At 35.6% G+C, this 14695-nt stretch overlaps 1 protein-coding gene across 4 annotated transcripts in view; it reads left to right on the top strand.

The window, feature by feature from the left end:
- Positions 1-14695, top strand: part of BRD1 (bromodomain containing 1) — a 59706-nt gene that overhangs the window by 1985 nt on the left and 43026 nt on the right. For all 4 annotated transcript variants that reach the window (XM_062018432.1, XM_062018408.1, XM_062018423.1 and 1 more), the window contains exon 2: positions 2847-4227. In XM_062018432.1, coding sequence (XP_061874416.1) covers positions 2861-4227 — 1367 coding nt within the window. In that variant the 5' untranslated portion in view covers positions 2847-2860. The remainder of the gene's footprint in view (positions 1-2846; positions 4228-14695) is intronic.

Here is a 14695-nt window from a genome sequence, read left to right on the forward strand (position 1 = left end):
AGCTATCTGATCATTAACTAGGAAAAGAAAACCAATTGTCAGTCTCATTTGTTAAGCAGCAATCTGGTCTTCATCCAGAGTACTTATAGGACATTTACAAACAAATGCAAACATTTTGTTTGGAGAAGGAAAACAAAACACAACTTTGGCTTCCGGATAATTTAAGTTATTCAGGGTCTAAGTTTCCATGTAATTTGCTGAGAGTACTATCAGATCCAGTTCTGTGTTCACTGCATTGTATCTGTGAGATATCCCTTCTGTGTTTAACTGTAACTGTAATTTGCTTCCTAATTTCGGTTGATTTACAGTAGAGTATTACAGAAAAGATGCTTAGATGTTAGATCAATTGCTTTTTATAGTTTTTGTTCATACAGTTTCTTTGACTTTTATGATAGTAGTCCTAAATCTTAAAGTAAGAACACTTGTAGTGCTGAATATTTTCTTATTGCTTGCAGTCATGATTAAGAATCTTAGGACCAGAGGGGACTAGAGAGCATAAATGTGTTTTTCTATGTTAAGTTTGTGAAGTATGGGCAAGCTACAAATTATTTTGATTTCAGAAGGCTGCCTCTCATCCTTCTCCCAGAATTTTGTTCCAAACATTTACTGTCATCATGAACCACTGTGAACACAGCTGCCTAAGATGTAGACAGGGACATTAAAAAAAAAAAACCAAATCTACAGGTTTTTCCATATATACAGAATTAAAGTGCAGTTATATGAGGTAAACATGATGTAAATTTTCAAGTTTTTTTGGTTGGTAACTAAATTAAAAACAATTAAAAAAAACCTGAAACAATTCTGATCTGTAGTAGGTAGCTGTTTGTTGGTGACATGTATTTTAGCTGAAGAATCCACCATTATTTGTTCATAGTAATAAAGAGTAATCCGGGCTATTGTGTTATCTTTGACCTCTGAAGTATAAAATCTATTACAAAAGTGGGAACTAACTTATCTAAATTATTTAATTTCTAATTTAACTAATTTCAGTTAAATTATCAATATGCCTTTGTTTCTAGTAATTCAACATTCTGTAACAGCATTAGTGGTTTAAACTTAAGGTTTTTTTCCAAACTTATTTGAAGAGGTGGAACCTTTTTATTTATCTGTTGTTTATGTTTAGAGGTCTGTCATGATTAAACACTGACTGAGGTCTGATTTTTACACTTGTGCATAAAAACAAGTGAAAACAGTTAAGGATTATTTGTGTAAAAGTCATATCTATAAGCAGCACAATACTTACATGAATAATAAAACTAGCTTAGATTGGGAAAACAAGGTCAGTTTGTGAGAACAGATAGATCAGCCCCTCTCAAGAACTAGTTTTAACGCTACCTGCGCAACTTATTTTGTCTTCCTGTAAAAGAAATTTCTTCGGTGCCTGGAAGTTGCACACTTAGACATCAGCATCATAGACTAAGTAAAAGGCACGCTACATTGGGTAGTTTATATAATTGTTCCAGTCTTTGCTATTTTCTTCCGAAAACAGAGTAGTCTTTAACAATAATTTTGTTTTGATCTCTGTGTTTCTTTGCTGTTTTAGCAATACATGCCAGGAGTAGTTATATTATTTTAACTAATACACAATGCTGACTCAAAGAGCAGGATTGAAACAGTGAGGCAATAATAATACTTTAAGTCGGTAATTAAAGATCAAGAGGGTTTTTTTTGTAGCTGAGGTTGAATTTTGCTGTTTATTTGCAAATAGAAGGAAGGCATGGGGGGTAGAACTTTTAAACTTGGCCTTATTGGTTGGTTTTATAATATTTTCAACCCTTATAGGAAAAAAAAATAGACCCACTCAACATTAAAATGTCAAAAGCTCTAAGCATGGAAGCTTTTAATTAGAAATTTTGTGATGAAAATGCTTGCTTGTTCTAGTCATGGTACTTCATAGTGAGGGGGAAAAGCTGTCTTTTTGTACGATATGTGGAATCAGTAAGAGAGAAACATGAAAATTACCATGAAGGGCTTTGGATTGAATTTAAAGACAGGAAGACTTTTACTCACCCCAATTGCTCTGAGAACAAATCTTGAAAAATCTGCTGAGGGAGAAGGGAGTGTGTATAGGGTTAGGAGCATGTTTTTGCTGTAAGCCAAATTTACTTTACAAGTGGGTTATTTCCTAGTCGTAGTTTGTACTACACTGTATTTGTCACTGCAAGTTCAATTCTATTCTTGTAATTTTGTAAAGAATAATAGGCTAACAGAGAACTGAGAGAAGTAAAAGAAGTGGAGAACTAACTGTCAAGCTGCTAACTTGATAAGTTTGGAAGTATGCATGTTTTTCTAGCTTTAACTACAGCGGCAGCAATCAAGTTGTTAACACGATGATTTCAATTTACACTGGAAAAAGTTGTGGGAAAAAACTTTATTTCTTTCACAACTGTTAGTTCTTATGGGAGTAGATCTAGAGAAAGTAATGTGTAGCTGTTGAAGAAAAATTTGAAATTGCAGACACCCTTAAAGTATTAGGAAATACTGTATTAAAGGTTTTCTTACACTATAACAAGTGTAAGGTTGTTTTTCTTTTCTGTGCCACTTCAGAGAATTTTATTTTCCCTCATCCAGAGGTCTTACAAGTAGCTCTTCCTTAGGGTATTTGTATCAAGGATTTTGTGTTTACTTAGAGGAACTGTTACTTAGGTGGACTTTTTTTCATAAGGTTAAACTTGTACAAAACCGTGTGAGCACTCGTCTTAAGTAGGGGTGAAAGACTGCTTTTTTGGTTTTTCTCATTGAGTATGTAGGTTAAGGGTGATAGAACTGAAGGTTTTTCTTTGCTATAATTAATATTTTAATATAATATTTGGAGTTTGTAATATTAACTGTTGCTCTAATTTTAGGTAAACATTACCAAATGAGGAGAAAAGGAAGATGTCATCGAGTATCGGCAGCAAGACATTCATCTTCCCCATGCAGTATTAAGCACTCCCCTACACGAGAAACCTTGACATACGCTCAAGCTCAAAGAATGGTTGAAATAGAAATTGAAGGTCGTCTGCATAGGATCAGTATCTTTGATCCTTTAGAGATTATATTAGAAGATGATCTTACAGCCCAGGAAATGAGTGAATGCAACAGCAATAAAGAAAATAGTGAAAGACCACCTGTTTGTCTGAGAAGCAAACGGCATAAAAATAACAAAGTGAAAAAGAAAAATGAAGCTCTTCCAAGCTCACACGGTATACCTGCTACAACAGCTCCTCTTCCAGAACCAAAAGTACGGATTGTTGAATACAGTCCACCTTCGGCTCCCCGGAGGCCTCCAGTTTATTACAAATTTGTTGAGAAGTCAGCAGAAGAACTTGATAACGAAGTTGAGTATGACATGGATGAAGAGGATTATGCATGGTTAGAAATCATAAATGAGAAGCGGAAAAGTGATGGAGTGTCAGTTGTTTCACAAAATATGTTTGAATTCCTTATGGATAGGTTTGAAAAAGAGTCCTACTGTGAGAACCAAAAACAGGGTGATCATCAGTCTTTAATAGATGAAGATGCAGTGTGTTGTATATGCATGGATGGTGAATGTCAGAACAGCAATGTAATCCTGTTTTGCGATATGTGTAATTTAGCAGTACATCAGGAATGCTATGGGGTGCCATATATACCAGAGGGCCAGTGGCTCTGCAGACACTGTCTGCAGTCTCGTTCTCGGCCTGTAGACTGTGTGCTGTGCCCAAACAAGGGAGGTGCCTTTAAAAAGACTGATGATGATCGTTGGGGACACGTGGTGTGTGCTTTGTGGATTCCAGAAGTTGGATTTGCCAATACAGTTTTTATTGAGCCAATTGATGGTGTCAGGAACATTCCCCCAGCCAGATGGAAGTTAACATGCTACCTCTGTAAACAGAAAGGTGTTGGTGCCTGCATCCAGTGCCACAAAGCAAACTGCTATACTGCATTCCATGTGACGTGTGCTCAAAAGGCTGGTCTATATATGAAAATGGAACCTGTGAAAGAACTAACTGGCAGTGGGACAACTTTCTCTGTAAAAAAGACTGCCTATTGCGATGTACATACTCCTCCAGGTTGCACACGGAGACCTCTAAATATTTATGGAGAAGCTGAAATCAAAAACGGTGTTTGTAGAAAGGAGGGATCAGTCAGAACTGCTAGGTCTACATCAAAAGTCAGAAAAAAGACAAAAAAAGCCAAGAAAACGGTGGTTGAACCCTGTACAGTTATGCCAACTGTATCTGCTCCTTATATCCCCCCCCAGAGGTAAGCAAACCACCCAAATGAAAGACACCTTTATTTAATTATTTCATTTTAAATCAATGCTTTTAGTTACCAACTTTAAGTTCTTGTGCATTTCTTATAAAGGCCATACTCGGAGGAGCAGTGTAAAGTATGTACATTGTACTTCCGTGAAATTGCATTAAAAATGCAGTAACTTTCTCAGAGAAACTACTAAGTGGTCAAGTGGTCTGTATTGTCCTCAGAAAGCCTTTTTTGTGTGTTTATGACCAAACAGTGTTGTGTGATCAGTTGTTGTCATTTGCTGTACTTTTGAGAAATAACTACTGAATTCAGAATAGCGAATGTAGTTGACCTTCATATTAAAAAAATATCCAAGCTCAAGGTTAACTGTATTCATAATGTGGGAATCTGAATTTATTTTCCTAATTTTAAGAGCCCCAAAATGAAATTTAGATTTGTGTATACAAGATTCAAATCCTGTTCATCTCATCTAAATTAAATGTAAACTTATACTGTAAGATCTATGCAAGTAGTATCAAACAAACCTCCAGGAAGTATTTTTCCTTGTGATGTAGAGTAACTTATCAAGTGGTTTCTCCTGAATTTACATTCATCCTTTTGCAAATGCAATAGTGTTTTTCAAGGCTTGGATGAATTTGCTACCTTGCAGACTTTAAGAAAAGTTAGCAAGTGAGTGATGGTAAGTTAGTTGGTTAATGTCTTAGTCATGGAACCTGGAATGAATATGCCCACCTGTTCAATGATACTATCAGTGTCCTGTAACTTTACTAAAATGTTTGAACATAAATGGTTGAATGCATGTGACAAAGAGTTTTAATCTTAATTTTGTCTCTGTGTACAAATTTATACTTTGTAAGAAGTTCTGTTTTAAGCTGTTTTTTATATTAATACATGTTTTGAAATTCTTGCAGGAGCTTTTGTTACATGAGTGCAAATATAAAGCGTGAACACTAGAACTGAATTTGCTCTTTATATTTAACGTGCCATATTTTTGTATTTTAACAGCAATGGTTGGAGGGCTGGCAGGAGGCTCTAGATGTGGTGAGGCTAATGAAATGATCATCAAGTGATGTTTTCATAACTAGTAACAGAATTTAAGCAAAATGTAGATTTAAAAAAATATTTTTATTTAAGAAGTTAAAAAACTCAGCATGAACTTCCATTGGCTTAACCGTATCTTAAATTAAAAGAGCAGTAGCATCTCTTTTTAGATTTTTTGTCTCTTAGTCTGAGTTACACATTTCAATAATGGAAATAGTTTGTTTTGGAGATTTGAACAATGATAAAAAGCTCTCTAGTAGATAAAGTTTTGGCTTTGCTGAATAATTGAAACACTGAATAATGGATTGAGAAATGCAAAATTTGACTATGGGGACTAAGCCCAAGTGTGTCTTTACGGGGATTTGTTTTGTTTCTAGTATTTACAACATCAATATACTTGTTTACTCCTTGAATTAAATTCTTACAGATTTAAGAACAATAGTTTAGAAAGTTTCTGAAAACAGGCACCACTTCTGTTTGCGGGTTTATTGTTTATACTGTGACAGGACTCTGAATGCTCAGGCAATGATGACTCTTAAAATTGTAGAAATAAGCCATGTTTTTTTGAAAGCTCACTCCCAAGTCTCAGGTAGTAAACAATTAAGAATTATTAAATTAATCTAAATAAATACCTGTTTTGAGGCTGCATCCCACAAGTTTTATTAGTGTAAGTGACTGCTTATTGACTGACTTAGATAAACAGCCTTTGGCTCCATCATGGTGTTTACGAACATCAAATTGATTGCAGTGTTCTCTGTTTTGATTTGCACGGTAAAATGGTATTTTTGTTTAGTGATGCACTACAGAAGGGCTTGAATTGAGAGTAAGCAACTAATAGTGTTATTTAAACAGCTACTGTTGTCCATGGGAGGGGAGAATTCATATAAAAGAATTTGGCCTTGTCTTACTTTCGACAATCCTGGTTTGTGGTTTTATTTTCTTTTTTTTTTTTTTTTTAAGACAGAATATGAACAAAGTGGGAGTTGAGGATTGGAATGTGTGTTCTCAGTTGTACTTCTTTTCATTGGTGGCTTTCATAAAAGTCAGACTTTAAAAGGATGTTATTATCAGATTATTTTTCTTTTAACAATGTAATTAGATGCCAGGAACAAAAGTATAAAGTTGGTATTTTCTTTGGGTTTTTTTTAAGTAACAACTAAGTTTGAGACTACAGAGATGTTCAACTTTCTTCACAGTTTAAAACTATTTTAAAGTTGAGCTTTATAATAAATTGCTTGTCTTCAGCTGAACTCTTCGTAATGCGAGTGTGGTTAGTCCTAGAAAACTGATACCTGAATGAAAGCGAAACAAAAATGGACTTATTCATACAAAAAGTGATTATTCAGACCCAAATCTCAGTTGTATAATTGTCTTCGGCTGTTATTCTTTTGGGGTTTTTTTTTCCTCCCTTAGAAAATCTCACGTGTGTGGGGGAGTTAAATACACACACATAAACTGTTGAGGAATGATGTGTTTCGTTTCACAGCAGTCTTTAAGTCATCCCTTTTCACTCATCTGTTTTTTAGTGCACATTTTTTCCCTTAGAGCTGAACCGTGATTTGCATTTCCAGAGATCTTGAGGAAGAGTGATTAAAGGAACATGTATGCTCAGTGTTTAAACACTGGTGCTTTTTTTATTAAATGAATGTGTTCAGCGTCCCGGAAATTGAGGCAAATGTGGAGATGTTTTGTTTAGCTTATTTTCTTAATCATTAGTAACTAGACTGTCTTACTCCTTGGCATATAGCTGGTTCTTTAGAGTCAGTAGCTGGAGAAGTTCAGAGATGAAAAGATTATAGTGAGGAGGAAAATACTTCATAATTGTAGCCCCTGAGCACACCTGCTGAAGCTTGAGGAAAAACCATCCTACCAGTTATGTTGAGTTTAAGGGGGAAGGATCATATGCTGTTTCTTTACTTGGATAGTGATGTATATGAAACCTGGGCATTTTAATAGTGTTGAAGCACCTATCTTAATGTTCAGGATGTGTTAAAAATGCTATTACAAAACAACAAAATACTTAATAATTTCTGCATAACTATTGTAGCTCGCTAATTTCTATATCAACTTATCTATACTGCCTTGAATGATTTTGAGAGCTGTGCACTTTTCATTTACCAGAATTTATTTTGCAAATGTTATACTCTTAAGCTTTTTGCTGTTAAATTACAAAGTGTCATTCTGTAGAGCATTTGTAATCTAGTTATATGGCCTCTTAGACTGTCATCTGTGAACTACCAGTTTCAATGTAGAAGGGCTTAACCATTGATGATAGGAGATCATAGAATCATTATTTTGGTTGGAAAAGACCTTTAATATCATCAAGTCCAACCACTCACCTCACACTGCCAGGCCCATCACTAAGCTAAACCGTATCTGTCAGCGCCTCATCTGTGTATCTTTTAAGTATCTCTAGGGATGAGACTCTACCACCTTCATGTTCTACTGTTTAACAACCCTCTTGGTGAAAAAGTTCTTCCTGGTCTCCAGTCTCCCCTGGCACAACTTGAGGCCATTTTCTCTTGCCCTGTTGTTCATTACTTGGGAGAAGAGACTGACCCTCACCTCACTACAACTCCGTTACAGGTAGTTGCAGAGTGATGGTGGGAGTTGTAGAGAATGATCACACCTCTTGTCAGCCTCAAGTCCAGGCTAAACAGCAACAGCTCTCTCAGCCACTCCTCATCAGGCTTGTGCTCTGGCCCTTCGCCAACTTTGTTGTCCTTTTCTGGACATGCTGCAGCACCTAGTGTACTTCTTATAATGAGGGGCCCAAAACCTAACACAGTATCCAAGATGCTGCCTCACCAGTGGACAACAGGGTTATGATCACTTCCTTGGTCCTGCTGGTCACACTATTCCTGATGCAAGCCAGGATGCCCTTGGCCTTCTTGGCTACCTGGGCATGCTGCTGGCTCATGTTCAACTGGCTGTTGATTAACACCAGGTTCTTTTCTGCCAGACAGCTTTCCAGCCACTCAGCCCCAACCCTGTAGCATTGCATGCTGTTACTGTGGCCCAAGTGCAGGACCTGGCGCTTGACCTTGTTGAACCTCACAACTGGCCTTGGGCCATTGTGTCCAACCTGTCCAAGTCCCTCTGAAGAGCTTTTCTACCCCAAAGCCTATCTACAGACATGTCCGGCTTGATGTCATCAGCAAACTTATTGAGGGTACACTCGATGCCCTCATCCAGATCATTGATAAAGACATTACATAGAACAGGTCAAAACACTCAGCCCCAGGGAACGCCATTGGTAACTGGCTGCCAACTGGATTTACCTCCGCTCACCACCAGCCTCTGGGCTTGGCCATCCAAGTAGTTTGCCACCCAGCAAAGAGTTATGTCCATCTAAGCCATGGACAGTCACATATTTCTGGGAAGCAGCTGCCTTATCCTGGAGGGGAGTGAGTGCAGAAGGCCATTCCCTCAAACTATACCTTATATATGACAAGGACAGACTGTGCATGGTCATCCAGAAAGCGGCCTCCTGCTGCCACTAGCTAGTTTGTCTGAAGACAGTGGCAAACTTGTTCTTGCAGTGTTAGTACACCACTGATGATGTGTGATTTGTTCAATTTTGCATAGTAGGCAATAACTTTTTCCTAATAAAATACAATACTTATTTTGTAAATACATAGTATAATTGTATAAACTAATAAAATTACTATTTTGCAATACTGTTTTATAAATAGATACTATACCTAATTAAATACCATAAGTATTTTATTTGGATTGCAGGTCCAGAATTTATGAGTTAAGAAATCCTAACTCTTAAGGGCTGACTTTACAATCTGAATGTAGCTTGTCTGTTTTAGTTACTTTATACTGGCTTTGTTCTCCATTTCTGATCCCTTTTTTTTTTCTTTTTGCTACTCAACCTTTTACTTTATAACAGCTGCCTTAAGCAGTGAGTAGGATGGTTACACAGAATGAGAGTAGTTGCAGCATCAGCTGTGAAAACTACCTTATTGATCTTATTTCCGAGTGTTTGATTCTTTAATACAAATAACTTTATATTGATGTGATCTTGTGTGTCAAAAAGAGGCATTTTAAATGAGTTTGGTTGATAAAAAGCAAAGCCAGTTTCAATCTTCATGTTCTTTAAAAATGTTGAAAAAGTAGGATACCGTAGGTATCTACCCGGGGGGAAATGGAACATGGCAAAAAATATTTAATCTTCAACATTTTCAAAATATATACTGAGATGCAATGTAATCTGCTTTATTAAAATACCATTTATACAATAAATGTTTTGTTAAGTGGAAGCAGGTGTTTGAAAGTGTATCAATATTTACTTTCATCTTTAGTTTTAGTTTCTACATGATATATTTGTAGTGTCTGAAAAAAAGAAGCATTTGAAATGCAGTACTTGTACAGAGAGCAAAAAATAAGCAAAAAAAGCCCCACTTTAATAATAAGTAGAACCAAGGTGTTGTAGTTAGGAAAGTGTGTATTCATCTCAGGGGATTGTACAGACTTGCGATGCACAGATGTTTAAATTAAATCATTGTCAGTCTTAGGACTTGATGTGTACTCTGTTGGGTATGTAGATGACTTGACTAGTTACAAAAGAAACATTTTACTTTTTCAAAAGGAAATAAAGGCATACAAATGGACTCACATTTTTACATAGTCGTTCATATGTTGTCTTTAAAGCTAGTCAAAGGAGTTTGAGTGTTTTTTAGTTAAGATGTCATATAGTAAGCTTATTTTTTTAAAATTAATGCAAACAAAGCAACAAAACACTTTTTTGTGGGGTTTGTTTTGTTTTTTTTTTAAACATATATTGAAAGGCGAGTCATGCAAACACTGTTTGACAAGGGTCTGCTGCCAGAGGATGTCTATGGGAAGAGTAGGGTTTCATCTGTTCATGCAAGCTTACTCATCTTCAAAAGCTGAAGTTTTCAGTGTTCTTGAAACTCAGTTTAAATTGAAGAAACTATAACAAAGTAGATTTTTATGTTTTGTTCTGACAGGTTTTAGTAACATATCTGCAATCTTTGTGTTGGAAAGTAGGGATATTTTATTTGCCCAGTCAAGTGGAACATCATTTGTTTGTTTATGGCTGTTACGGTAGGTCAAGAGAAACTGGTATTTTAGGGATACTAAATAAAATTTTACAGATTATAATTTACTTTTGCTAGTCTTTTGATATGTTGAATAAAGTTGCAAAATAACAAGTTCATGAAACTGGACACTCAGGACAAATGGATTGATTTTAGTGTTTAGGATATTTGATCTTAATGTTCTGCCTTGAGTTACTGTAGTAATACTGGCAAAATCGTGTACTTTAGTAAGGAAATTTTCTCTTTGGTTTGTATTTCAAAAAGCTTGAGAATGGAGAAATGCTATAAGTCAACATATATTGTAGTGCTAAAATTATATCAGTGTATATATAAAGCATGTATGGTCCCTGGAGTAGTTAATGATGTTTAACAGGAAAGTGGATCGTTATCTCTCATTGGCTGTTTTATGTTAAATTGCCACATAGTCACAAAAAATACTGTTTTCACTTTTTCTTGTAACTAGTTGCTGTCATTGGCACAGTGACATGTGACTGAAACTGGGAGAAGGCTGCAGTCAAGAGTAAGAAGGAAGCTGTGCGATTGTTAAAATGACAAGAATACAACTATTACATTGACAAAAATTATTATATGCATTTGTCTAAAAGATAAGGAAACACAGGACTGGGTAACAGTCAGCTGTCTCTGAAAGTTTTGGCCATGCATTAAGAATATCACCCTCAGCAGGATAGATTATCATCATCAGATGTCTCTGGGGAAGGGTCGTTGTAGAGCAATTGATGACAGTTGCTCACCAAAACTGTTGTATGTTAACTTTTATTTTAAATTATTTGAGTCTGTCTTACCCTTTCAAAACAATTAAGTTTCTTCTCCTCAGCCTTCTCCTCATTTCAGGCTGGGAACTGCAGGTGCTGTTTGAAAGGCTCAGTTGAGAAAGAGGCCTTTCCCTTCTTAAAGATAAGCAGTGAATTGTACTGTACCTCTGTATTGTGTTTGTAGTGCATGTCACAGAGTTCTACAGTTGGATACAAGTGAGGCTGTGGAATGAAAGTAGTACTAGTTTTCTCAGTTGCCTGTGGCACAAATGAAACAGTTTTGAAAAACAGTTTGGATATGTGCAGCGTTAGAATGTAGCCTCCCAAAAAAGAAAAAACCAAGAGGGAATGTGACTGATGGTCATCAGCTTGAAACCTAATGCTTCTTTTATGGGTCCAGTTATATAACAGCAGCTACTGAATTGAGGGAGCACTGTGGTCTTTTTAAGAATTTTCAAATTGTTCTTTCAGTATACTTTATTATAGATAATTGATATGTTGGCGGAAGAACAACGTACTGTTAGCCACACTGAGCTGTTCTTAAAGCCTCAGAACAGTGGTTCAGGCTGCAGCAAGTTACAGTGAAAGAACTGTTTTGCTCTTGGTTTAGCTTAATTACGTTACTTGTTTGAATGTTTTGAGAGAAAAGTATTTAGTACTTAACATAGTCCATTTCAGAATGCTCCTTGGGAATTGTGTCTCAACAAATGCTCTGTTCCATGTGAAACCTGGGCAGTGAGAACATTTCTTGTCTCCATGTTTGCTTTCTGTAGTTACTGTAGTTGTATTTTTTTTTTTTTTCACTAATGTGTCTAAAGTCGGTTGTGATAGGGGAAACTGTAATTCTGGTGATGTCTTCCAGATATGTGTTCCTACATTCTCTTCTATGTGAACTGTCTTCAGTAGTACTCTTACACTTATTTGGCAACCTTAGCAGAGAGATGAAAAATTATTAAGTAATGAGATTGCTCACTGCAGTGCTTTTTCTGAAGAGCAGGCACAGGTTCAGTCAATACACTTGTGTTTAACATGTATTCTATATATATTATACTTTTTTTTTCTCCTTACTATGCTTAACTTGTCGTTAGAAAATAAAACACTACAGAAAGCTGATATTTTTTATTGTGCTTATACTTGGACAAAAGTTCTAGAGTGAACAGATACCTTAGCAAAAAAAAAGAGCCTTTGCTGAGGTGTCTTGTGTAGTTCCAGGAGGTGACCTAAGTTCTCTAAACTGTGTATTTGCATGAGGGATTTGTCAGTGTAGTGTAGCAGTTAATCCTGTTTTGTGCAAGTCAGAACCTGGATTGCAAAACTGTGGTCTTCAAATAGATAACTCCCCCTCACCTGCCTCAAATACATACATCTTGGTTTTACTCTTAAATATTTTTTAAAAACTGCTAGTGTCTGTTGAAAAAGAAGAATGTGCAGCAAATTCCTTTAAGACCTCAATTTCGAAATTCTAGTTTGAAAATTTCAGTTCAGTTAGCGGATTTATTTCAGACTCAGGTAACAGAAAGGAACTTGTTGAAGACTGGTGCATACCTATGTACCTTATTTCATGCTTGTGCAGCTCAATGATTCTTTGTGAGTGAGAACCTCTTTCCCAGTATGGTAACACTGTTGAGGGTGGGATCTTCAGTAATAATCAGTATCTGGCCTCCTACTTTACAGCAGTGGATGGATTGTGTGTTATTTTCTCAAAACCAGTCATACTATGTCAAAATTTAAAGCGTTTCAGACTTTAAAAGTCTACCTGGGAGTATCTGGCTAAGCAAAAAGATGATCAAAGACCTGTGCTATAGTTAGTGGGTGTAACATCAGGTGTAACATCCTTGTTTGATTATTAAGATGATAGTTTAGAGGCTCTGTAGCTATCTGCAATGTGAAATTTTGAGAAATAAAGGGGTGATTGGTGGTATCCTGCTACTACAGAAGTGGGATATCTACATGAAATATGAACAGCCAGTTTTATTTGGAAGCAAGGCAGAGAGAAGTAGATTCTTATGCTTTGTTAGGTAGTTTCTGCACTCTGGATTACCTTTTGTTTATTTGTATTTTGAAAGTTGAAGAATATCTTTTGTGAGCATCTTTCATAAGCTTATTCTAGCATTGTACTATTATAATTATCTGAATAGAATAGTTTATTATGTGAATGGGCAAATATACCTAAAGAGGTAATTAAAGAGTTTGCTTAGTCTTACTACATCTGATGGGCATGAAGTCAAGGCACTTTTCTTCAAGTGAAGTTATGAGTCACTGATCTTTAAAAATAGGTATATATTTGACTGGGCTATTGTTGACTCAGCTCAGTAGGTTTTACTGTTTCCAAGAGGCAGATGTGAAAGTAATTATTGCGTTCTGATAATTAATTGTAGTTTTCTTGTGTTTGAAATTTTTAATGATCACATCAAGATCTGTTCTGCATTGGGTATATGTTTGTGTAGCCTACCTCTGCCCTTCAGTGAAAGACATAAAAGTCAGTCCTGAGTTTCTCTACAGTCTTTCTAAGCCTTACATTAAGCTGAAATTTTTCAAGGATTCCTTACTGGATTAGTTATTAATTGAAAAACAATGTCACTGAAGGACACATGGCACTTCATTTTGAAGAAAACTAGTGTTTGCTCTGCCTTTATGCTGTGATGAGTTAGTAGTGTTGCACCAGAAAAAAATAACCAAAGATAGATGACCTCTGGTGAACTCAGGGTATTTGTATTTCTGTCTGAAAAATGCCATTGAAGTTTCCAAGGTATTCTTAAAAATGGTTTTACCTGAAGTTTACTTGTAGCTTCATATTTTTCATTAGGTATTTGACTACTCTTCTTCTATTACTTGTCTGATAAACTGCTTTATTCCTCGTATTAAAAGATAAGAAGCAGAAAAGTACTAATATGTGTATACAGTTGTGATTTGTATTTAAACACTTCATGGTGGTGCTCTACAAATCAGACACTTCTTGAGTTTAGTTTTACCTATTTTGATATTAAATTTATTGCAGAAACTGATAAACCTACTACTATCCATTGTACAGTTCTGCTCTGGGTGGTAGTACGCTGAATGAAGAATTAACAGATTTCTGTTTGTTTTCTTTTCTAGAGTGTTTTTAAACAGAGTGTATGTAAACAGTATTTGTATCTCTTAAAAAGCAGCTTGAGAAAATAGTGTTTATTTAATAAAGATATTCTGCTTAGATGTTTTTATCACCCCCTCTTGCATATTTCTGTTTAGATATTTTCATCATATTTGTGGAGTAAAATTCCAAATGTTCTTCTGTTGTACATTTTGTGTTTGCTTTATTTACTAAAATTTTTTAGTAGATGAGTAACACGTGTTTTGTTGCATGTTTTTATGGAAAAAAATGAATATAAGTTATCTTTAAAATGAACTGCTAACTTTGTCTTAACAACATATGACTGAATACTTTTGTAGGGATTTAGCACTTTATTTCTGGATTTATTTTAATTAGGAAAATTATTCTTAAATGCACATAAACCTTTATTCTCAGCCCTAATCTGAGATTGCTCTTGAGGTAATGATCATAAAAAAATTGGTACCCTTTAACTTTATAAAGTACCTTAACATATT

Source organism: Colius striatus, chromosome 1 (genome assembly GCF_028858725.1).
Source record: "Colius striatus isolate bColStr4 chromosome 1, bColStr4.1.hap1, whole genome shotgun sequence".
Classification (NCBI taxonomy): Eukaryota; Metazoa; Chordata; class Aves; order Coliiformes; family Coliidae; genus Colius; species Colius striatus.